This window comes from Sciurus carolinensis, chromosome 11 (genome assembly GCF_902686445.1).
Source record: "Sciurus carolinensis chromosome 11, mSciCar1.2, whole genome shotgun sequence".
NCBI lineage: Eukaryota > Metazoa > Chordata > Mammalia > Rodentia > Sciuridae > Sciurus > Sciurus carolinensis.
The window spans coordinates 128,340,075-128,366,615 of NC_062223.1; the positions used below are offsets into that span (position 1 = coordinate 128,340,075).

The window sequence follows — 26,541 nt, forward strand, 5'->3', positions numbered from 1 at the left end:
AGGCACCTGGGGCCCAGGAGTCTGGAGCGGGGCTGGGGCCCCTGAGGGTCAAGGGTGCCCACTCCACTAGGGCAGCAATCTGGGAGATGACCTGGGCCCTTCAGGGCACCAGAGCACTCAAGGGTAGACGCAGGGGAAGAGCTTAAGGTGGGAATGGGACTGGAAGGACTGAGGAAAAATGAGAGAGGAACTGAAGACCGGGACACTCAGCAGTGATAATATTGATCCCTACCTCTCACATACCCTTATCCCTGCCAGGCAGGATTCTAAACATTGTATTTGTACCAACTTTTTTTAAAATAAGGAGCCTAACAGGTGGTCTCCTATTTTGCCCATGAGAAGGCACTGAGAGGTGACAGAGCTTGTAAGGGGCAAAGCCAAAACAGAGACAATAAGGGTAAAGCTGTGCTGCCAGGCAAGTTCTAGATAACTTATTTCATCTTTACAGAAGCCCTTTAGGATGGGTCCAATTACAAAACCCTTGTATATAGATAAGGACCCTGGCACAGAGAAGAAACTTGTTCAAGGTCACAGAGCCATTAAGTATATGGGTAGAATTCAAACCCAGGTAGCCCGGTCATGCAACCAGAACATTCCATCACAGCATTCCTAGGGTGACAGGAAGAGGAACCAGGATACCTAGTCGGATAACCCTAACAAGTGTCTGTGACAGCAGCAGTAAGCAAAGCACGCCTTTCTTCCAGCCTGTGGAGCACAGCTCTGAGAGCTCCTCTCCAGTGCCACGCCAGACTGGTAGGGTCCCACTCTTTCCTTCTTTGCTCATCTCCTAGACTCCTTGCTCTCACTCCTCCACCTATCAGCCTATGGATTCTGCCAGCGTAGCATCTGGAGGAGATGCCTTCCTCTGCCCCCTACCCCCAGATGAAGGAAGGCTGCTAGCCCCAAGTTCGAAGCCGCAGCGCCCGCAGGTCCCGAAGCAGCATTTCAAGGACACTGGTCTTGGAATGAACAGTGTTTGGGACGACTGACTGGGAGGAGGGGACTGATGGAGATTGGAGAAACTGAACCCACCCCCCACCTCCCACGTCCGCATCTCGGCGCCACCACTGGGTGAGGGTCCTGACACCTGGCTGGTCTCCACCTCTTGTCAGCCTGCGCTCTCTGGTCAATCTCGGACTCCCCTGAGGTTTCTTCATCGACGCCGCGTGGTCTGGGGGCCCAGCCCCGGAGCGTCTGGGGTCCGGGGCGCAAAGACCCTCCCTCCCCCTCCTGGGCCTGCCAGCCCGAGGCCCTTCAGCCGCTGCGGCCTCCCACGTAGCATTTTGAACCCGCTCGGCGCTAAGGCAAGAACGAGCGTGGGGAGCAGGCAGGGTGAGCAGAGGCTTTAAATCTTCGTTCAATCTGTGAGTAGATGAAGTCTGAGAAACAAATTCAAAGCAGGCGCGCCTGCAGAGCCTTCCTGCAGAAATATTCCCCGGCATTCAAGCGCATCCAGGGGCGGCTCGAGCTGCCTTGTTTGGCTAAGGTCAGACGAGACTCGAGTTCTCCAATAAAAATAAATCTCAAATTAATTATGGCCTCGAGCGAGAGGCCAGACACTTGAAGCTGCAGTTGTGCAGTCTGGAGTTTTGGCGCTCGCCCGCCCACCCCTCCCCCCCACCCTTCCCCCCCACCCCTGGCTCGCCCCGCTTCTCCCTCCCTCGCCTCCCGCTTTGCCAGCTCGGATACCCGCTGCGGCCGCTCTGGACCAGCCGGGTGGGGGAAGACAGAGGACCGAGAAGGAGGGAGCCGCCCGAGACGCTCTGCCAGGCCTGGACTTTTTTTTGGCGTTTCAAGTGACTGAACTGTCCCCCGAGTCCGGAGGCACCCCAGGGACCAGCCATTGGTTGTCACGTCCTCCCTCCCCCAACCCAGACTGGAACCGAAGGAGCCCGGGAAGCCTGCGTCTGGAAAGTCTTGACCCGGTCAAAAGGGCTGACATTGAGCGAGCCAAGACACGTTTCGCCCTGCCGTTCCCCTCCCGGGGGAAGCAGGACTTCCGTATCTTTGAAAATATTGTCAAGTGCGAATGGTGCGAGGCAAGTGGTCTTACCGACGTTTCAATGAAAATGATCCAAATCCAACTATTTCCTAAATATTTGCCCAAATGTGCACTCTTTCTATGTGGTGGGCTTTTTTTTGGGGGGGGGGGGGTTCCAGTTGGTACCTTGTTAAAAAAAAAAAAAATGCTTGACCTTAGTTTTCTTGGCTGTGAGCTTTACCTGACTTGAAAGCCAGGAATGGGCTGGCGGAATGGGCACTGATGGTACCCATACCAGATCCTGGTCACCAGCCCTGCCCAGTCTGGGAAAGAGTGAGGCCAAACAGTCCCTGGTGAGCCAGGAAAGAGGGTGTGCACAAGAGTGTGGGCAGGGGTGACCATTCCTAAACTAGGCTGGTAGACAAGGGTGAGAAGGAAGAGGAGAAAAAGAGGGATGGAGAGAGGGAAGAGGATGAGAAGAGAGAAGGGAAGGGAGAGGCCAGAGTAGCAGAAAGCCCCACCCCACCCCCAAAACACAAGATAGTTTTTATTTGTAGTGGGCCTCACCGCAGGCTCTCTATCAATTTGTTTCAATGCAAACATTCAAAATATGCTCTTTGGCTGTTCGTGAAAACAATGTGCGCTGCCAGGATCAAACCATCTTTCCAGATGTCTGGTGGTAACCACATTAAACAGGGCAGACTTGTTTACTGTTGTGTTTGGTTAGGGCTTCCCCCCCTCTTCAGGATTTAAAAAAGAAGGAGCAGCAGTGGAGTGGAGCATCAAGCCCAGAGTTACATAAGTGAGGCAAACTTGCCCACCAGCACGTCAGCACAGGATGGAAGGAATCTGATATTCCCTTAGAAATCTGCTCAGAATTGGCGGGGGTCTTTCTGGAAAAAGACCCTCTGAATGGGCAGTAGCTTCACATGGAGGGGCTAGTAAACAGCAAAAGGCAGCTGCACTAGTGCCAATCTGGGAGTCACAAAGCAGGGATGCCTATGTCTATGCATAGGTTGATGTCTATGCCAGGCTCCACACCCCACTTCCAACATTGTGAAATTGCCAGAGCTTTGGGTTTATAGGCAGAAGCAGAAAATGTTATTGTGTTCTACAGCTCAGAGGGGAGGACCAAGTCTTCATTTTAATCTTCTTTGATATCAAAAGCTTCCAACGGGAGAAGCAACTGGTGCTAAATGGAGTTGTGGGGTGTACTGTTGGAGTGACTACTGATCACTACAGTGAACAGGACTGTCAATGGCCAGACCAACAGGAGTTGGAAAGAAAAACCTAGCGATTGTGTTTGCCACAGAGTGCCTTGAGGAGGAGTGTGTGTGTTGGGGAGGGCGGGGGGCAAGCCGCCACGTGTGGGGTGGCCATTAACGGCCTCTGTGATTGCCCAGCATCAGGAAGGGGGCCTCTTGGTGGTGAAGTTGGAGTCCTTTCTAGCTAAAAGAGGAGCAATGTGGCGGGGGTGCGCGGGTTTCTGGTGAGGTCCGGGTGGGAAACTGTCTCCCCGCACCCTCCTGAAAGCCCTGTTGTCGTTTGAAGGTCGGTGAAGTCTGGGCTGAAAAGGAAACAATTTGGGGTTTGAAAGGATGTAATTCATTCTTCCTTTCCCTTTAACCTCTTTCCTTTCTGGAAAGCATGTGGAAACGCTGAAGGGAAGAGCGAGAGGGCGGGCAGCCGGGCGGCGGGGAGGAAAGGGTTAAGCCTGATTTCTTTTAATTGAACTCCAGAACTGGTGGCCCCAGGCAAAGGGGGAGACTGACCCCGCTAGCGGTAACCAGATGTGGCGGTCCCAGGGGAGCCCCGGAGCAGACCCCTGGATGGAGAAGCAGACGGGGGTGGGGAGTCGGCCCGGCCCCCATCCCACCAACCACCCCACCCCACCCCCCCAAGCACACCGAATCTCAATTGCTGGCAGGCTGCACCCGCCACTCCAGGTCTGGTCACGTTCAGACCCGTGTCTGTATTCGAACCCAAAATTGGAGCTGAATTGATGAGACTAATTTCGAGAGGGGGAGGGGGGAGGGAGGGAGGCGGGCGAGCGAGCTCTCAGGCTCAATTGCTCCTGAAGAAATAAAGAATTAATGTCACCTTTTTCTCCGCTGTGGACACCCTTTTGAAATTTTTTTTCTTTCCGTTTCACTCGGATCTTCTCTGGATTTTTTTTTTCCTCTTTCCCCGGGCGGACTCAAATAAAAGTGAGACAGTCACAAGCGTGGTCTGCAGAGCGTGGACAAGGTAACCTGTTTTGGAGATTGGGGAGAGGGAGTCAGGCCGAGAACGCCCAGACTACTGAGGCCGCCCCACCTAGAGCGCGGAGCGGCCCAGCTGGGGAACCGGGAGGTCTCTGGGTGAGCCTGGCTGGACAAGTGGGCCGAGGAGAGGCTGGTCTCCCGGCTGGATGGGGCTGACAGTCTGGAGCGCGGGCCCCCTTGTCTCACTCCGGGGTCTGGGTCTATGTGGCGCTGTTGCGTGCTGCGCTCCCGGGACCTGCAGACCAACGTGGAGTGTACGTCCGCTGTAGTGTCAGTTTCTTGGGCGCACAGGGCAGAAATGCAAGAATGACTCTGGCTTGGGTGCCAAGGCTTGGGCTGTCGGGTTCGGTTAAGCGCGAAGAGTTTAACCCAAGAAGACCTGGGTAGCTTGACTAAGGTACCGCAGGTCCCAGTCCTTCTCGGACGCTGGGAGCCGAGAGTCCAGGCGCGCCGCCGGGAGGGCGCCCCTTTCCTAACAATGCACCCGGAATCCAGTTGCGCCCCTGACGGTTCAGGTCAGCTTGAAACCGCCCCGAATCCGCGTGGATAAGTGGGTGAGCCGCTGCGGGAGTCTGCCTCATCTCAGCATCAGAGGGCCCGAATGGGAAAATTCTCATTGGATGCACTTTCCAATGGTTGGTTTGCCTCGGTCTGCGTCCGAATCTTCTCGTCAGTAGACACCAGGTTATGTCTGCCCTAGTAAACTCTCCGGCCGTCCTCCCACTCCCAAAAAGTTTGACTCCGGCTGGAAAAAGCATTAATGAACCTATCTGTGGGAAGAAACGGAAAGTGAATGAGTCAGGAGGGCCACCTTTGGCCAAAGGCCCCGGAAAAAGGAAAGAAGCCAAAGGCGTTTGGTTTTGGATTTTGGGGGAAGGTGATGGGGGCTGGTTGCAGACTGCGGGAATCAGGGCGCGGACGCTGGGCGTGGACCCCGTCATTGTTCCCAGCTAGCTCTTATCTCCCAGGAGCAAGTATCCTGTGTGCGTAGTGCATGCATGATCTGGGCATCTCCGCGTATATTTATATAGTGTGTGATGCGAAAAGCAGGACTAGCCGAAGAGAGGAAGAGGGGGTGTGGGGGAGGGAAGACAAGGCAGAGCAAAGGGGAGAGAAGAGAGAGGAGAGCGCGAGGCGAGAGAGAGAGAGAGAGAGAGAGAGAGAGAGAGAGAGAGAGAGAGATAGGACTTCCTCCCCGTTCGCAAAGTGAAGTCACTTCCCAAAATTAGCTGAAAAAAAGTTTCATCCGGTTAACTGTCTCTTTTTCGCTCCGCTACAACAACAAACGTGCACAGGGGAGCGAGGGCAGGGCGCTCACAGGGGGCACTCAGGGAGGGCCCAGGGCGCCAGGGAGGCCGCGCCGGGCTAATCTGAAGGGGCTACGAGGTCAGGCTGTAACCGGGTCAATGTGTGGAATATTGGGGGGCTCGGCTGCAGACTTGGCCAAATGGACGGGACTATTAAGGTAAGCGGCGGGGCAGTGGGGCGCCGGGCGGCGGGGCCCAGCAGGGCGGCGGGGCGGCAAGCAGGCTGGGCGCCGGGCGCCGGGGTCCCGGAAGACGTGGCCTCTCTCCCTTCCTTCCGCGCCCCCGCTTCGCGCGGTCTCCTCCACTACTCAGATGGCCAGTCCCACTTTCGGGGAGGCCGGTCAGGCTCCCCACTGAGGGCGATCTCCCCCACATCCCCTCTTCTAAAGGGGAGCCCGGCCCCCTCCTGCCACGCTGCCAGCGGGTCTGCAGGAACTGGGGACTTAAAAGCTGGAGACCCTGGGCGCGAATCAGAGTCAGGGGCAGGAGACCTGGTCTACCATTTCCACCCGGCAACTAGGGCGCCCGGGCTGCCGCGCAGGGTTCTGGCGGCCAGCTTCCTCTCGCCAGAGGCCGAAAGCGGCGGGGGCAGGGGCAGTGGCAGCAGCGATCTTGGGCTTGGGTCCCTGCCTGATGGGCCCTGGAGAGACTAAATGGATTAGTATCAGGCGGGTATGGGTGCAAGGGAGTGTGTCTGAGGGTCTGCCTGAGCGGGCTCTTCCAGATGGAAGCCCCTGTTTACATGTCAGCGTAGGCTGGTTTCCCTTCCCTCTTGCTACTTGTTGCCCAGTTCTCAACCCTCAGCAGAGCCGGCTCTCCCGGACTAACGGTCCGGCCTCGCCGCTTCTTCGGCAAGGAATCTCTATCTCCAACTCCGTCCGTTCAGCTCCTCTGTACCCAGCGCCTTAGTCCTTCGCGCCCCGGCATGCGTCAGTTTCGGGGGACGGGTTCCGGGAGCTGTCTTCTCTGCGAGAGTCCAGCGCCCTTCAGAGACATCCCCCTGCCGTGGTGGCCGGTTCTGAGCCTGCGATCCTGGCGCCTACCTTGTCAATCCCAACCTCATCAGCGCCGCCACGCCTGGGTCTAGGTTGCAAAGTGCAGCCCTGAGGAACCGGTGAGGGTTTGGGTGCAGTGTCAGACTTTAGGAGGGTTCACCGCTTGCTCCCTCCGAAAGGGGGAAGTGGGTCCAGGAGCAGAGGAGGGACACCCCCTAACGTGACTGGCCTTAGAGGACCTAGGAAAATGAATGGAACCAGAAGTTAGCTTCGAGGCTGCAGGCGTTTGTCTGGAAAAACTATTAGGCTGGTGAGGTGGGGACTGGCAGAGCCCGCCAAAGGAATCAAACTCTGCTCAGGGCTGAGTGAGAGGAGGCTAAGATGTTGGGTTTAGAGAATTCAAGAGATTTTTATCATCTGGGTGGGGTCGTCGTGGTTTAATTTTTCTAGGTTTTTTTTCTGAAAGTTTGAAATATGCTGACTTAGGTAAAAGATACCAACCGACCAAAGGAACGTGAAAATCTGTAGATGAGATAACTGATTGTAATGGGTTAAACGGAATCCTTAAAGAGTCTCTGGGTTCCTCAAACTAAAAATGAGTGGGTAAGAGAGATTGCTTTAGAGAGCTGGGAGCCTGGGTCACTGGGTCATTTATATGCCTGTTTCTCTGTTTCCTTTTGGTGTTTGCATGCAAGTGTCAGAATCCCTGAATTCTGTAATGAGATGTTTCATTCTAGACCTCCCCTCACCCCGTCAATCAAAACACTTAACCACTTACCTCCACAACCCTCCTCTGATACAGAAGAGTATAAGATGGCTCCAGAGTCTTGATGTGGACACCCTAAGGAGAAGTGAAGCAATATCTTCACAGTGCTCAAAACTCTAAGCACAGGCCATGAGCAGAGGGAGGAAGCTGTGGTCTGTGTACCCAGGATGTGCTAACCTCTTTAGATACACACATAGGGATTGGCATGGCTGGCAGTAAGAACTGCCCTAGACCAGGAACCTGGCATTTCATGCCAAAGATGGGCGTGAAGGTCTCTTTTAGGATAGGTGGGGGAGTCTCCTGAGCCATGCCAAACCCTCTCCATGACCACTCTTATCTCTTACCCAGTTTACCTGGCTACAGAGTAACCCACATAGCAATGACTTTTCCAGCTATCTTCAGTCCCCAAGGTTCAGAAGGATTGAGTTCTTAGTGTATAGTCTGATATTTTGGTAATGTGGAAGCCACAGGTTCCTGTTCACATGTGACCTTTGGATCTTTGGGTTTCTAGATGCCCCTCCAACAATGATTCAGTACTGTGCTTGGAGAAGAGTGATCTGGGAGAGAAGTCAACCAATTTCTGGTCTTATGCACAATCTGTTAAACCTCTTTGAGCTTCATAAGAGTTGTAAAAACAAAACAGTGGAACTGGATTACCTCTGCAATAGGATCTTTCCAAGCTTTTCTATGCCTAGAATATTTTGCTCTTATACTAGAATACTTACCTGTATGGGCACTAAATTCTATGCTATATTAACAGGTCTGAAAACACTACAGACCAGATCTAATTTGTAGACACTAATCCAGCATGTGGATTCACAGTTTGAGTGACCTGGGAAAATCAGCTTTGAGTAATTTGGGGATGGGACTTTATGCACCTGCATATTTCTTCCTCAAACACAAGGCATGTGTATGCTTAAAGATGCCTGTGGGTCTCAACACTCAGGAGGTATTTGGTCCAGGATGCCAGGAAAGTCTGAATTTCTTCATGGAAACCCCTTATTTTGTGCATAATTTGCACAACTCCATGGGATTATTAATTCCCACCACATTTCTCTTATTGTAAATCCTTTGGAATTATGTTCACTTGTCTTTCAAGAATATCTCCTGGGAGGGCGCTGAACATCATATTGGGAACACCAAATTTTGTTACTCTTCTTTTGCCACTGTCAAGCTAACCTGCCATACTAAACAACACCCTACCCCACCCCTGTTCCCCACAGTGATATTATCAGTGTTGAAAAGCACGTGACTCTGCTTGCTGCTTGAAGAAATGACCTGGTTTTTAAAACTGCCTCGTAGTTCTAGGCAGTTCTAGGCTTCAGTTGAATCCAATTAATGTCATCCATGGAATCTTAAATGCATATGGTGCCATCAGAGAGGCAGCCATGGTGAATGAATTTGGGAAGCAGGGAAAGGAAGATTAGATTTGGAGTTTAAAAACTGAGTTCTGTCTCAGTTCTACCACTTAGTGGCTAGGTGCTTTATATCAAGGAACTTAGCTCCACGAGTCTCAGTTTTCTCATCTATAAAATGGGGCAAAAGTGCCTCCTTGTGTAAGTCACAGCAAGGATGAAATAATATCTGGTGCCTTAGCTGAACACACATTAGTTCAACTTCTCCTTTGAATTATGGTTTGCGGGGATCTATTGGTCAGAATATTAGATCACAGATCTGGATTAATCATACTGTTTCATTAATTCAACAGATATTTTTGATGTGACTCTTAGGTTCCAAGGTTTGCTTTAGGTATTGTGGATCAAAATTGTCTATGAATTTACACCCAAGTGGAGGTAATGAATACATAGAGGAAGAAAAAGATTTATGTCTGGAAGTGATACGTCTTCTGGAGAGCCATAAAACAGGTCAGGGGCATAGAAAATGATGGAATGGTACCAGCCAGGATGGTCAAGGAGATTGCCTATAACAAAGTCACAGCTGAGCAGAGGTATTATCTGTTCTCATCTTTTATCTCAGAAAGTCATACCACCACACAACCAGTAAATGATGGGAGAGTAAATTAGGCCAGAAAGGCTGGGGTCATCACTGGGCTGTGCAAACCAGAGAAGTCTGCCTCAGACAGGCTTGGGAGGGCTGGCTGCCACTCTCATGGCAGGGAAATTTAAGGAAGAGTTCTGGGGAAGAAGCAGACAAAAGGAGGAATGCATGGAAACAGACCTGCTCCTGTCCTTGAGGAGGGGTTGCTGCCTTTCCCCTCCCCCCCACCTTTTAACCTTCATATCATCTAGATTGGAGAGAACTCTAGGCAAGACTTGGCCAGTTTCTCTGTTCCTATGACCCATCCCCAAATATAATTACCAAATGGTGAATCCTGTTTTTTGTGTGAATAATTTCTACTGAAAAGCTTCCTTCTACTCCCCTTATTATTCCAATTCAAGTTCATAGGTTTCCAACATTAGAACTTCAGGGCATATAGCCCTGAAAACTGAGACCCCAGGGTGTTAAATGAAATATCCAAATTCATAAGAGTTAACTTCTTACAGAGAAAGGGTGAGATTTCAGGTCTCCTAACTCACTGGACAGTGTCCTTTCCATTATACCATGATGATATCATTTACTTTTGTTATATTATTGTGAATTATAGAATTCTAGAGGCAAGGGTGTATGTGAGAGACAGAGGGAAAATTTAAAAGAAAAATCATGAGGAATCTGGTACTTTGAACTAAAGATGTTTCTGTTATTTAATGAAAAAGTGCATTCGTATAATCTCAAATTATCTTCATAATTTAAAAAAATTCCAAATTCAGATAGAATTTACACAACTGTTTTCCAAAATAAATCCTTCTTTTATTTTGGAAAGCAAACAAAGTCTCCATTACCAGAAAAACAACCAAAAATATAGTATTTTATTTAAATAATCAATAGATCCCTCTACCCACCATGGGCAGGTAGAACAAATCCTTTTTATAAAAAACTCTTAATAATTGAATATTTGAATTTTAAATAAAATATATTTGGATGTATTAGAATGTATTATGGATCCATTTTCCAGACTGTGCAGTAAGAAGGCCTTCAATAACAATCACATTAAATAAAATGTAGGATTTCAATGTCTCCCTCTGGGATGAACAGTTACTTGTCATAGGTTTTATTTTTATTTATTTATTTTCACAGTGCTGGGGATTTGAACCCAGGGCCTTGCACTTGCAAGGCAAACACTCTATCAACTGAGCCATATCCCCAGCCCCTTGATGTTGGTTTTAAAAGGAGGCTTACTTAAGCCATTTTTTTTAAAACCATGGTTTAAAAAGGCGACTGATTTAAGCCTTTTTTTCTTTTTTTCTTTCTAGAAACATCATAATCCAATTCCCACCCTCAAAATGGGAAATGTTGATATTAATGAGCTACTACATGAGATTTCTAGTGGATGGGGCATATATCCTACCTCAAATTTCATAAAATATCCCCAGATTAAAGACTTGCTAAATCTGAAGCTTGAAGTTTTCAGATCAGGGACCATCTATCTTGAGTTAGAATGGAAAATCTACTGGTTTCTTAGCTGAATAATACAGGTACAGAAAAATGTTTGTTTTGGATAACATGAATTGCCATAGGGCAACATCTATTTGAAAAAGTAAATGTTTATACAAATTTGATAATAATTCCTATTCTCATTCTAATTCTTTTGGAAGCTTGCACTTAAAACAGTCTTTCTACATCTATCTTTTTTCTTATTGTTTTGTAAAAAATTGAGTAGGCTAAAGGACATTAGCCATTATACACACACAAACACACACACACACACACACACACACACAAAACACAATCTCATGAAACCTTCAACCAGCCCTCCTAGCCTTTTTAGTAATCTCAAAGCTATGCAGGTGTCTCTTCCTCTGCAGAAGACTACACCCTGTTTCATTTTCTGTTGCTTTAATGATTTTATATCTATAGTGTTCATCCCATTTATGTATTGATTCATCAAAAGGATGGATTATTAAGTGATATCACTCTTTGCATGTTTTAATTCTGCAACTGACCTGATGGACTCACCAGTATTCTGTTGAGGTGGTTTCCCTGAGGCAATTACAGATCCCCATACTGTCACCTGTAGGGCTGATATCTTTGAAGTTTGGTGGAATGAGTCTATCTATGAAATAATCCTTTTCTGTTAAGCAAAGTGAGCTGGTCTTAGAGGCATCTGTAACCAGCCTCACAGGTATCATAAACTGACCAACCATATTAATGCAATTGCATGACTCTTATCCAGAGACTAAACTAGTTGACTGCATTCTATGAGGGGAGGATGCTAGCAGTCAAAGGATTAGCCAGTGGATAAGCTGTGCATGTGTGCCCTCAGGGTGCAGTGGTGTTATGATAATCCTGAGGCGGTAAAGAGCAATTACTGCTGAAGAGACAGGGGGAAACCTAATGGTAACAGTTCTTCATGTAGTTTCTTACTGTTTGCAGAGCACTTTCATGTGCACTGGTGCATTTATCCCTGCAACAGCCCTGAGGGAGGTCATATCACCACATCTCCCTTTTATATGGAAGAAGTGACAGTTCAGGGAGTGTGAGGCAACTTGCCCAAGACTTGGGTGACAGAGTTGCAGAATTCTCACAAACCAGTCACACACCTCTTGGTATAGGTGGGTCTGAAGTTTGGGCTTTGAGGTATATATAGGACTTACACAGAAAGATGGTCAAGTGCTTTCTAAGAAGAGTGAAATACTTTGGGAGGGATAGAAGTGAAGGAGAGTGAGATTGGAAAGACTGGGCGGAACTAGGTTACAGAGGACCTTAGAAACCATAACTAATGATTTGGACCTTGTGAGATATATAAAATGAATGAATCAAAACATTCTGGATAGAGGCATGGTCTATCTACGTAGCTCTACAAGTACCTGAATCTTTCCTACTCTTGTCCTACCCCTTAGGAAATAGGGATGGGGGTGGCTCCGTTACTCCATTACTAATCTGCATGAGAAATGAGTAGCCATCGGAATTAGAAAACCAGTGAAAGGTTCAGAAATGCTCTCAGTGCTCTTTTAAAGACACCTGTTTATTAAATATGACATCCGGGGAGGGAAGAGAAATCCCATTTCACCAGATCTAATAAAACTATGGTTATCCTTTTTGTCCATTCAAATATGCCTTCTTTCCCAGTGATTTGGGTATCTTGTCCAGCTTGGTTTATTTTGTTGTTTGTTTGTTTGTTTTGGTTCTCAGAGATCAAACTCAGGGCTCACACAAGCTAGTAAGCATTCTACTGCTGAACTACATCCCCAGCCCTTGAGCTATCTTTTCAATGAGGTACTTAGTCCTAGGTTACAACTTTACTTTTGATAACGAATCAGCAGATAATAGAGACAAAAAGGAAGGTTGTTTCCCTGAAACTCAAATCAAATTTCTATGGAAATTTAGACAGGTCTGACCTTCTCTCATGGGTTGGTTGGGCCCATTGCCTCAGTCAGAAATATTGACGCTTTGCTGGGTACAGTGGTGCACACCTGTTATCCTAGCAATTTGGGAGTCTGAGGTAGGAGGATTGCAAGTTCAAGGCCAGGCTCAACAACTTAGTGAGATGCTTTCTCAAAAAAATTTTTTTGAAAAGACATAAGGAATAAAAAAGGAAATAAAAAAGAGAGACTGACTTTCACCCAAGCAAACCAAAAACTTAGAGACTCATCACTATCATTCCAAGACGGTTCAGGAGTGGGGGTGTAGATACATTTTCAGATACTTCAGGCCAACTTTAAAGCAGTATCAAAATTTCTCATACCTATAAAAATGAAACAAAACACTGAAATATTTAAGATATTTCCCATCTTCTGGGAACAATGTATCTGCCACTTAGCGTATGAACAAAATCCCAGAGTATGAAATTTTTCAAACCACCTCAAGGAGAATGCAGACTTGAAACTGAAATTCTTTCCCAAGAGCAGGCCCATTTACCCAACCAGTGCTATGTGTCCAAGGTAATGAAAGCCTTTATGTCATATCTCAGTGCACACATGTGAGAGGCCAGAATTACAGTTGCCAGGGGAGCTTTAACCTTGAATTTCTAGACATGTGTGGGTTTCACATGTCTACTGGAATCTAACATTCCAGTAGCAGAGTCATTGGTTCTGAATACATGAGTGTTCATTGATTTTATGTGGGAAGGAGTCTGAAAGTGAACAATTTTTAAATACTCACATGGCAAAAATGTGAAAACAAACAGGTTAATATTGTAAAATTATTCCGCTTGTGCGTTGTCTTTAAGTTATAAGCTATAATAATCTGTATAAAAGAATATATTTAGACTTAGCCTGCAAAGTCATTTTGTCTTTTGACATTTATCTCTTAATTCATAGTCATTCATTTGTTCATTCATCCAAAAACTGAATCAGACTGCCAGTTGTAGTGTTCATTAGAATGTATCCACGTAAATGAGGGAGCACAGGGTGTCTCTTCTAGAGGGTAGCGCTTCCTCCAACTCCTGATTTTAAGCTCTGACTATTGGTGATTCCAAAAGAAGCACTGCCCATTGGGGCAGTTTTATTTGTGACTTTTAAGGACATTTAGGCACATTTCCAGAAAGGTTGCAACCCAGTTAATAGGTTGCTCCTTTGTCGCTGATGATACTGGTCCATTGTATGGACCTTTGTAGAAAGGTAGGACTTCCTGGTTTCTCCCTTTCTCAGCTTAAGTTTCTCTATTTATATATTAACATGGAGGAAAAATACCCTAAGTCAAATGGAAAGATAGGACTAGAGATGTAGCCCGTGGTAGAATGCTTGCCTGAAGCCCTGCATTTGATCCCTAGCACTGCAAAAATAAACAAAGAGAAAAGATAAATGAGAAACTGTGAAAGACTATTTCTCATACTTAATGTCTTAAACAAAGAAACTACTTACAAATCAGTAAGAAAAATACCACTTGATAGAAAATAGGCTAAAATGATTATAGTTATGCTAGAAAAATAAATACAAATGAACAACAAACATATGAAAAGAATCTCAAACCCATGCATAAAGATATTCAAAAATAAAATTCATACACTTGTTGAAATAAGCCAAACCCAAAGAACCAAAAGTCGAATGTTTTCACTGATATGTGGATACTAATTCACAATAAGCCCGGGGCGGGGGGGTGGATAGGGAAGAATAGAGTCACTTTATATTAGGTAGAGGGGAGTGAAGGGAGGAAAAGGGGTATGGGGGAAGGAATGATAGTAGAGTGAAACAGACATTATTACCTCCATGTACGTACATGACTGCATGACTGATGTGATCTTACAATAAATATAATCAGAAAAATGAGAGATTACACTCCATTTATGTATGATCTATCAAAATCTATAAATGCATTCTACTGTCACGTACAACAAATTAGAACAAATAAAAATTAATTTAAAAAATGCATACACTTGTGACCTAGGAAGAGACCAGAGATTAAAACAACTGGACAGTGCCCAATGTTAAAAGCATGAGGGGACATGGCTTACCCTGTCGGTACAATCTTCCAGAGAGCAACATCTATTTGGGAAGGTAAATATTTATGCAAATTTGATAATCATGCAAATTCTAAAAATTTATCTTAAAGATATGTTCATTCAGATACCAAAGATATATGTACAAGATGTTTATTGTAGCATTATTTGTAATGGCAAAAATTGGAAATAACTAAATATCTAGCATTAGGGGACTAGTTAATGAAAGATGGAAAAGTCATACAAGAAAATACTTTGCCAGTATGAAACAGAATAAAATCAATTGCCATATACACTGATTTTTAAAGTTCTCAAAGGTATATTATTACATGGAAAAAAGGCAAGTTCTAAAATATATGGTCCCATTTATGCAAAAAAAATTTAAGCACACATGTAAGATTATGTGCTGATAATTTCTAGAAGGATATATAAGAAACAATTAAAAATAGTTGCTTCTGGACATGGAAAAGTAGACTTTGCACTTTATAAGTTCGTGGAGTATTTTATGTTCTTAATCATTGATACATATTACTTTTACAACTAAAAATACAAAGATGTAAAAAATAAAGGGTGACTAATAGAAATAGACTGAAAATTCGTTCTATCCCAAATGTGTTGATTGTAGTGACTTTTGGATTCTGTTGTGTGGTTAAAAGAGGGAGAAATAATCTAGTAAGTATTTGACACCTGAGTTGAAGCCCCAGCTCTACCTGGGACTAACTGTGGGATCTTAGGCACACCACTTTACTTCTTCACTACTCATGTAAAATTGCTTCTGTTAAACATTTTCTTGTGTATAAAATGAAGGTATGATTTTGAAATTTCCTTTCGGCTCTCCCGTCCATATGACGGAACCTACACATCCTTCTTATTCTTGCATCTCATTTTGAGGTATGGATGCATGAGCCTCTCATAGGTGTTCTATCTGGTCCTATGTGGCTCTTCTTCTTCAATCTCATGGCTATGTTTCACTTTGTGGCATGACCTTCAAGGCTAGTTCAAGGCTGGGACTCTTAGGAGGTACTTTGTGAATTTCTGGGAGCTGATTTTCTTCATTGCCAACTGACATTGGAGGTGTGCCAATCCCTTCATGTTAGTGCAAACTAAGAATAGGGCCAGAATCTACTCTGGGGTCTTAGACTCTTTTCCAAAATGGGTCTTATTTAAAACCCAAACACATTTGGCCCCAAGCGCCTTTCCCCTGGACTTTTAAAAAAAATCCTGTTTAATTGAAGGGAAATTGAATTTGTCTGGTTTTGATTCATTTACACTTAACTCTTTAAAAAAACAATATTTTGAGGACTTATTTGATGTCCAAAAAGAATGTTGAACCTCTTAATGAGTTTTCTGGAAGACTTTTTTCTTCTTAAAACAGGAAGTGGTGCTGTGCTATGGGCAAACACAGTCAACCCCAAAAGGCACCAGTTCAGTTTGAAACTCTATCGCCCATCATGTGCATGGGCCCCAATCCCCACCCCACCCCCAGCTAAGACCTTTCTTTCCCTAGTAGAGTAAAAGTCACACCTTTCATCTAAGGGAGAATGTAAATGAGGAAGAGTGATCACAGTCATAAGACGAAAAGAACAACTTATTTATTTTACCTGGCTTTAGTGCTAATATTCTAACCTCTAGGACATACTCACATTTAACCCTTGTAACAATACAATTTACTTCAGTTTGGAGACATTTGGTAACTTACCCAAGGACATACATTAGGCAAAAAAGTGGAAAATCAGTAATTCCAACCTAATTCTGTTTACCTCCAAATTTCATAGAGCTTAGCCACTGTGCTATGTCACCAGATTGACACATATATGTCCATCTGTTGAGGACCACATAAGTGTTGTTGTTTGTTTTGTCTTTTGGTCTAGTGACCCCCATCCATAGTCTGCACTGGTTGGTCATTAAATTGCTCAGTACTCTAGTATTTATTACTCAAGAAGTCCAGATAAGAGAACTTCACTTGTTTTATTGAGCTGCAAGAAACTGTGACACTAACAAGTTCAGTTTTGCCAAATAAGCTAAAGATGTGATTAGAAATGTTTTGTAACTCAATAGAGAATAGCATAGTCTTTGACCTGACCATGCTTCTTCTTTTACTTCCCTGCCTTTTCTTCCTTCTTCTCCCTTCCTCTAACTCTTGCTCTTTTTTCTTTCTCTTTTACTCCTCTACTCATAAAAATACAATTTTTTAAAAAATAACAGATTTGGGAGGTTATAAGAAACACAAAGAAGGGAATGTTCTGCAAGGTTAAAAGGAAATCATCGAGCAAGGCTGAATTCAGGCTCCAGTTTCTCCTGAATAGCATTTCTTGTTATTTCAAGGCTGATTGACTTATAACTGCATCCAAAGCCACCTCACATCAGTTCCTTTTATCAGCCCAAGTGAGACTTCCTGCGGACTGGCTCAGCTTCCTGATATATTTCCTTTTTCCTTTAGCAGAACAAAGAAAACTATAGCTCCAAGGATCCTTGGGAGCAAATATAATTTAGCTCCGAAGAACCTATTATTTAAAAATTTTCATTCTCAATGCATAGCCAAATGCCTGCCTTTACATTTTTTCGCAGCATCCTGTGCAGCATCGTGATGAAGCCCGTGCACAATTATCAGGGGTCAATGAGCCACTTGAACTCATCCAAGTTGTAGTTTGATTTCATTGAAAGAGGGAAAATTAACCCATTCACCTCATTAATAGTGAATGAGCTCTCCCACCCCCACACACATACACCTTCAAGAGTTATTTGGAACAACTTTCTATATGCAGTTTAATCTTTTATTATCCTAATTTAGCATGACAGATAATTTTAAAAGAAAACAAAATGTAAAAACACCCTCCTCTCTCATTTAGAAACTTCAACCTATCTGTGTTTGGCATTATAACTCTAGGAAAAGAAACTTCAATATGTATCCAAAATGTCATCAAAGTCAGTAGAAGATATTCCAGACTTTGGGATAAGGTTATTGCTTTCCTCTTTTGCCTGGAGTGTCCCATGTCATTCCATGCCACTTGGCCTCACTGTCTGCTCTACATATTCTTAGTAAGAGACCCTTTGGGCATGACCCAGGATAGCACAGGAACACTATTAAGAGAGCTGCTTGTACCTCTGTCTTATCTTCCAAAGCAACTATGATATTGTGCCCATTTATGGTACCATCCACCAATACTGTTAGAAAGTAAGGACCATTGTACAGAAAAGGTAACTAAGGTTTTGATACAGTGTATCCAAAGATGAGCCGTGGGTAAGAGACAGTAGAAGAAACCAAGGATTCATGCTCCTAAGTAACACATTCCACAATAAGGGTGTTTTTCCAGAGCAAAGATACCAAGGCTCATTGGACCCACAAGGACTCAAGTTCTGCTTACTCACTGGTCCTGTTTCCTGACCATTGTCCCTGACCCTTTCCATAGGGACCCACCTAAGCAGCTAAGAAATCATATAGCCATCTGAATGTTACTACAGTAGGCTTTTCTCTCTGCAAGCATCACAGATTTGGAATGGGAAAAAATTAAAACTCTAGTGTAGCTCTGTGTCAAGAGGTATCTCCAAGAGCACTAATTCATCATGGTTTATTTCCTACTGATTTCCGCTAAGCCAGTCCTCAATGTTGTCATCTCTAGAAGGAAATAGGTTGACAGGGTATTCTCAGAGAGAAAAATAACTCAGAAGTGATCTGGCATGAGGGAAGTATTGAAGGTAGGCATGGGCATGACTGGCATACTCTACCTCACATAAGCAGCTTCCATGGTGCTTAAGGCCCATATGCATGGGTGTGAGATCTTTCTTTTCCTAACACTGTACTCTGCCACCAGTCCTGTATCCAGGTCTGTGACCAATCAAGCTTCCTTGAGCAAAGATCAATGTACTGTCCCAGGAAATGCCCCACCTGCAGGCCATTACTGAGGTCTATACTGAACCATACTGATCTGACCTTGTCCTTCTCCATAAGAAGAACATAAGTAGTCTTGCTCAAACATGGGCTTTAGAGGGTGGGTATGTAGCTTAGTGGTAGAGCACTTGCTAGTGTGCATGAGACCTGGGTTCTATCCCCAGCCCCGCAAATACACACATAAATAAAATAATAGGGTTTTTAGTGCAACATAGGACTTCTCTAGAGGTCAGTGATTTGAAAATCACCTGTACTTTCTATGTTTTTCTAGAAAAGGGGAGGAAAAAGCATTGGGGGACATTTCTGGAAATGTCATTTTAGGAAATGGGCATGCAGACAGTTTTCTAGGGTACCTTGGGGAAGATATCCAGCCATGTAAATTTGCTGTTCCAAGCTTCTAACCAATTTCTTCTGGATATTTGTGGATCTCTGCATGCTTTCTGGGTGTATAGTGTGGTAAAGAAATTGCCATGACCACCCATCTCTGCCTTCCCAGACTTTGCCCCCAGAAGATTTTGTAGATGAGGCATGCACTGGCAATGGGGCTGGGCTTAGAGCTCTTTGAAATTACTCATTTTCTTCCCATTAGTGTGGACTGAGTCTGACCCAGACTCTTCTCTTCTCAGAGTTCCCTTTTAAAAAAATTTTTAAACCCTGTGTGTATTTCATGGGAAATTTCACACGCCTGTTTCTGATTCACTTCCAATTAGAGGCTCAAAATACTGGTTTTGTAAGAACTCTTTGATGATCCCGATTCTTGTTGGTTCATCTTTTCTTTCCTCCTAAATGTCCACAGAAGTTTAATAAATGTTGTTCAGATATTTGCATGCTTAATTGTTAAAAATAATTGGAAACAGGAGAAAATGTTTTATTAGCGTGCACGATTCAAGCACACTTACAAGGGAGGAGACAGAGACAAAGACCTCAGTTAAGGTGTACTGTAGAAATATGGGTGCCATCACCTGGGGTTTGTGGGGGACTCTGAGCTCAGATCCTATGGGAAGGGAACAGAGATTGCTGCAAGAAATGTTAGAGTCCCTCTAACATTAAGTCATTTAACATATAGTCAGATAGCATCCACATGCATTCAATCGAGTGGTTATTCTCCACCAAATGGAGCAGGTGGATTGACACTTTCTAGATATCATGCTGCTCCCAACTCCCTTCTGATTGGAGAGGGTTGTCTGTAATGACAGCAAGCCTCATTCTCTATCTCCTCCTTACAGTCATTGAAAAGCTCTGATGACCAACCTATTTGGGTACCCCTCTGTACTACCTCCCCAGGAAATTTCCATAGTCTATGCACCAATCCCACCAAAGTGCTGAACAGACTCCAAGTTTGGGTTATCTGAATTCTGTGCCTGGTCTTGCTGAAGGCTGACTGGGTGACATTGTGCATGTTGTTCTCACTTTCTTAACCTCAACTTTTCTCCCAGAAGAATTAAGACTAATAGTATAATCCTCTTCTCCAGTGGATTTTGTTAATATCTGGAGTATTGAAATGCTTTGTGTTTGGTGAAGAAAAGTATTAATTACTACAATTTGTTAATTACTGTGTAGCTCATCAGATGATTGTCCATGCTGCCAACTGTAAATCATGCCATGTTTCAGATTCTGAGCCTTGTTTGAACTTTTTACTGAAGAGAGTCCCCACACCCTCTCTTTTTTTCAGGGGTTGGTTAGCAATATTTGGTCAAAGTTCAAAGTGTAATCTTGTATGTACACAATACCGTGTGCTACAAGGTACTTCCTCCCTAAGAAAACTGACACAAAGTCTTAGAAAAGCTGGCAGGGAGTCACTGGAGTGTTTTTCCAGATGACTGTAATGGTAGCAGAATAATTCTGTAAAAGTCACATGCAGTTCAAAGTTTAAAAATCTAGGTTGAATCCCACTTTTTAGCTGTGTGATCTTGGGCCAGGTAGGAACTTCTCTGATCACCTTTCCTCTCTATAAAATAAGAATAGTAATTATAATAAGTAAAATTAAGTTTTCTATTTCCTTTCTAATTGTGAGACTCAAAAAAAAATGGAAGTAAAGGTACTTTGTAGTCACAAAGTGCTATAAAAATGCTAGTTATTATTATCTTATTCTATTAATTCAGGTCAATGCTTGAACATGAACAATAATAAATGTTATGTAAATTGAATTCATTGGGTTATATTTTTTTGGTCTGTGAGACTTCCAGAGATGCTTGAATTTGTCAATTAGCTGCTTATTTATATCTCTTTGTCCGTATATACACCATCCCTACCAAAGCACAAGTACAAATCAAACATCCCACATTTCTCCTTTCCCTTCCTCCTATCCGGCTATTGTTCTGGTCATGAAACTCCCATCCCAATCAATGGGAGTTTTACGTAAAAAATGATGGCAGGATGTGAGTGTGACTTCAGGAATTCCAGGCTTGTGCTGCTGATAAAGAGACTTATGTCAAACAGAAAACACCAGAGAAACAGATCCTCTTGTCCAACCTATGCTTCTCAGCTCCACTTATTTATTTATCTATTTTGTCTCTGCCTTCATAGAGCCAAGAGCATCCTTGACTACAAAACACACCCTCTTTTACAACATTCCCTGGGGAATAGTTTATAAATGCCATCTGACTGGCCAGAACTCCCCTCGTTCACCTGTGCTACCTCTTCCACTCTCTCCTCAATGTCTTCGTGTAATGGGTTGAAGGAATACAAGGCCAGGCCAAAATGGGATCAATTTCAGCCCCTCCATACTCTCTGCTTTACCATCTCCTTCCAGAAAAATGTTTCCCAACCTGCAAAGGATGCTAGAACTGAACTTCCCTGATCAATGGATGTGAATTTGTTTTGGTTGGGTCTATATTAAGTGCTGATCCTACCAGTTGGTTTAGCTGATTAAATTGTGAGTGAGGGGGCAATAGAACAAAAGAAGCAATATGCCTTGAGAAATGGTCCTCTGCTAGCCTGAATGTCAGGAATCATGGTGGCATTTAGTGAGTCCAAGCAAGGCGACCTCTGTCTTTTTTCTCATCATGCATCATCAGTATCTCAAGAAAGGTTGTATCTCTGTCTTTGGAGATATACTAAGCCACCAAGTGTGCTCATGTGATCAGAAGTGAAGTGAAGAAGAACAACATTTGCCCATACTCCACCTGTGAAGTAGCTGAGTAGCAGAGAGATGGAAAAAGGAAAAGGAAGTTGGTTGTTTTCATTTCAAATGTTCATCGGGATATTTAGGATTGAGATCAAGAACTTCTCCTTAAATCTTCTTTCTGAATGTGTTGAACTATGTATTAGTGTTTTATTCTAAGCCAAGAGAATTGGGATTTCAAAGCCCACGGTGCTGGACATTGAGCTACTCAAACACTACAAATCAGTAGCTCTTAGGGAGGTCTAGAAAGATCAGTCCACTGCTTCTTGTTCCATGAAAAAAAAATAAGCAACACGACCTAGATACTGCACTGAAAAAGCATTCTGTACTTTCTTAACACCAACCAGAGAGTGAAGGTACACAGGTTATAGAGCGTCACAAATATGTATTTCAAATTGCATTACAAAGTAAAGGCAGTCTTGCAGGAAATTCCCATACTGAAAATAAAGGTAGTCTTATAGGAAATTCATTTGTCTGACAATGGCATCTGTTTTTGTAAGATTAGATTGTATAAAGTTTCTACCATTTATACTGTGTCCTATATCTTTCTCAGACATTTACAGATCTGAAAATAGCTACTACATAACTTTATAATCTTTTGGGAAAGCAACAATATTTTCCTGAACTGTAGAATGTTCCAACATCTCTCTTTTGAAGGTATCCATGAATAGGAAGCCTCACAAGAGATGTACCTCTTGCACAATTTTTAGGAGAAGTGATTTGGAAAATATCATCAGTAGTTTTCAACTTTCTTAACTGTATCTGAAAGGCCAAGGAAAGTGGAAGACTAAGAAAATTGACATTTTTAGGGTGGTCCAAGAGAATTTTCTGCAAAGATGTAAATGTCCTATTTTAAACTGTCTGCTATGTTGTCCACTAGCTTAACTTTTTGAATGGCAACCGAGCACTCGAAATGTGGCTAGTGTGAAGAGGAAGTAAATTTTTAATTGAATTGAATAATTTAATTTTAATTAATCTGAATTTATAGCCTCATATGGCTAGTGGCTATCATAATGAACAGAGCAAGTCTATATAATTCTGGTCAAAAACAGATGTGAATTGAGTCGGAAGGGTATATTTAAATGGATTATTTTTATATGAGTCAGCTATGTGTCTGCTGTCAACATGGAGACTAACACTTCCATTTACTCTCATGATGAACACTAAAGCAAAGTAAAATGAGAAATGAGTGTTCGGCCCTGCCAATATACCACCTGTCTTGACCTGGGGCTGGAGCTTAAGATTACCATCTAGTTAGTTTATGTTATCACTGATTCTATGCTAATCTTTAAGAATATAATATTTAATTTTTCTTCTATAAAATGGGACTTTTAGAATTTATGAAAGGGATATTCACAAATTGTGACTGAATGTATAATTGGGTTTGTCAAAGAAAGATACATGGACTTTTTATATATACACTTTTATTGAGAAATAATCCTGGACTAGGAGAAATGCTATATAACATGGTCACATTGGGTTCCTCATTTGTAAAATTCTGGCATTATACTAAATTCTCTCTAAAGTTGTTTTCAGCTCTATTGCTTTTTGCTTTATGCCACCATGAAAATATGATTTCCTATTACGTATGTAGGGCTCCATACTATTAACAGATGGTTTGCTTTTCTAGTTCCCACATCTTTATAACTCTTTCTAAGATTTTTCCTTAGGTATAAATGTGAGCAAAGCAACTTAATATAGCAAATAACTAGCTGGAGCAGTGGTATTGAAAACTCAATTTTCTCCAGTGTTCTCTAGGTTTATACTGTTTTGTGATATGCTCAGTTCCAAATAGCTACATTCTTGCAATCCCAAGACATGAGACAATTTATCTCTTGCTTTTGTGCCGTCCCCCATGGATAATGGAAACATACGGCATGCGGTACCTACCTGGCTTTAAAATTACCATGAGGAATAATTATGCCTGTCCTTCTGGGATGATCCAACCTCATTACTGAGGTCTTTCTAAAAAGAAGACCTATGGTGGATTTTGCTTCGGAAATCTTCAGGTACACGTCATAGTGAAGGTCAATCCTGAATCTGTGGTGTGAATTCATGAGTTGAATTGCTTACAACGGAGACAGACAGATTCCTCTGAGAAAATGAGTCGAAGTTCTCTAAAGGATATTCTGTGTAACAATTTTAGGGGAAATGAACCACTGTGGTCCTGATTCTCAACCATACCAACTTTCCAGAATGGATAAAGTACAAATCTGCCCGCAGACCCCAATGAATGCCCAATGACAGTCTATTAGTCTTGCCTTGATGGTATGTAGAACTCATCATGAATTCCAGAGTTCCAGAGCTTGTACATTTTGAGAAAAATTTTTCTTCACCTTGAAATAGCTCACCTTTGTTCTTATCAGATCACATCTTGCAATAGGTGAAGAGTATGTATAGAATCCAATTATGTGAACAAGGTGATTTAGTTACATCATTTTTAAGATCTAAGTATAGGTTTTTATGGTTGCTCTGAGCTCCTTGAGGGCAGAGACCCTGCCAGTTTGTTTTTGTGTCCTCAGCACCTGACACATATTTATGTGTGTTTTGTGGTGCTGGGAATTAAACCCAAGACCTCTATGCATACTAGGCAAGTACTCTATCACTGAGCTACATCTGCAACCTCATATTCATGCATTCATTTGAGCAACTTCTTTGTGACAGGTGCTGGCATACAGTAGTTTAAAAAGATAGAAGTGGTTCCTAGTTTGACAGACATTAGAGTTAAGCAGATCAAGCAGGTATTAGTCCAAAGAGTTCTGTGAAAGGGGAAGTATGAGGTGCCTCAGAGAGTCCAACATGGGGACCTAACCTAGGCTCAGAGGTCAACGGCTTCCCTAAGGAAGTGACATTCAGACTGAACCCTGAACCATAAACAGGAGTAAATAGAAAAGACATTAGGCCTTAAATAAGTCTTTGGTGATGACTGCTCACCTATGCAGCCTCTCTGAGGCCTTGCTAAATTAGGTATAAAAAGCTTAGTCATTCCCTCCATGGTCTTTCAAGACATGAATTGTGTGGCCATAAGCTGTTCTCCTAACCTCTCTCTTCAGTAAAGTCAAATAGAGTATAATGCATACTACAGTGATACAACCACATCAATGTTTATAACAGCTCAACTCCCAATAGCTGAACTATAGAACCAATCTAGGTGTCCCTCAAGTGATGAATGGATTAAAAATGTGGTATATATATATATATATATATATATATATATATATATATATATATATACACACAATGGACTATTACTCAGCCTTAGATAAAAATGAAATTATGGCATTTGCCTGTAAATAGATGGAGTTGAAGAATATCATGCTAAGCGAAGTAAGCCAATTCCCCAAAACCAAAGGTTTGATGTTTTCTCTGATATGCAGATGCTAACTTACAATAAGGCAGGGGTGGGTCCAGGGAAGAATAAAGGTACTTCGGATTAGGCAGAGGGGAGTGAAGGGAGGGAAAGGGTTATGGGGGTAGGAAAGACAGTAGAATGAATCTGACATTATTGCCCTGTGTGCATATGTGACTATGTGACTGCATATGTGACATATATGTGCATATGTGATATATGACTGGTGTGAATCTACATCATATACAACCAGAAAAAGGAGATATTATACTCCATCTATGTATGATGTGTCAAAATGCATTCTACTGTCATGTATAATTAATGAGAACAAAAAAAGAAAAAGAAAAAAAAGAAGAACAACACTGTGAAAGGACAGTTACCTTTGAAGGCATTATCAGGGTCAATGTTTTCCTTAGCACAGAGAGCACGTGCTTACAATACCAGTTAATAGCCCTGGTAATACAGCGCATCCAGAAATTTCAAGGCACAAGGATCCTGGAAGGTGGACTTCCACCTTTGAAAATTCCAGCCTGGTTTCAACTTGATTATCATTCCTCACTGGCAAAGTCTGGCAGCTCTTGGGCAACTAGTACTCTGGAAGATGTACTCTCTCTCTTTGACATAAACTGATATCTGACCTTAAGCAAAGTCCTAAGTCTCCCCAGGCTTCAGTTTCCTCAACTGCAGATCAGGGGAGATTCTGCCAATGATAATTTTACCTCGAAGAGATGTTGTAATAAAGATGGCGGTAAAAGCATTTTGCAAGATCAAAAAAGAAAAAAAAAAAAACCCTACTGAACAGGCACGCTATCTCTATCTGGTGTTTGCTAGAATTACAGAGGAAACTCTCTGATCTGAAGAGGTTAAGTACTGGGATCAGCTTTTGAGATCTTTTCTGGAATTGCTATACCCTTTACCCAATTTTTACTTTAAAACAACTTTGGGAGGAAGGATCAGAAATACCAGTAATAATGAAGAGGAGGAGAAGGATGTTTGTTGAATAGTTAATGATGAGCCCAGCATGGTACTGAACATTTTGAGACATTTTAGCACTTCATTCCTGCCATGGAATGCATCTATTATTATACCCACTTTCCCAATGAGAGGAACAGAAGCATACAAAACTCAAGTGACTTGCCAAAAGGTTGGAGCTAGTAGGGTCTGCCTGTTACCAAAGGCTTTACTCACAACATATGTGAAATAGTTTGAGCTTTTCAGAATAAGAGCTCCAGGTTGCTAAGTGACTAAACATATACAATTAATTACTTCTGCTCTGAAATACAAGAGTGTTAACATTAGCAGAAGTTTATTTTTGCAATTCCTTTGACCTTATGGTGTTTCCACATGCCTTTACCCCTTTCCCTAACTGTAGTGCTCTCCTGTTGCTTAAAGAAGGGAAAAATCTATTTTCAAAGCTGTCCAATTAGAAAA

At 43.2% G+C, this 26,541-nt stretch overlaps 1 protein-coding gene across 2 annotated transcripts in view; it reads left to right on the forward strand.

The window, feature by feature from the left end:
* The first annotated feature begins 4,163 nt into the window (after positions 1 to 4,163).
* The window catches only part of Fli1 (Fli-1 proto-oncogene, ETS transcription factor), a 117,258-nt gene continuing 94,880 nt past the window's right edge, over positions 4,164 to 26,541 (forward strand). The window contains exon 1 of one of the 2 annotated variants that reach the window (XM_047518568.1): positions 4,164 to 4,228. Coding sequence is in view for 1 of the 2 variants with exons in the window: in XM_047518566.1 (XP_047374522.1) it covers positions 5,693 to 5,710 (18 nt within the window). In the remaining variant the exon portion in view is untranslated. Of the gene's footprint in view, positions 4,229 to 5,323; positions 5,711 to 26,541 lie in introns of those variants that run through there. The other variant, XM_047518566.1, reaches the window with a different exon arrangement.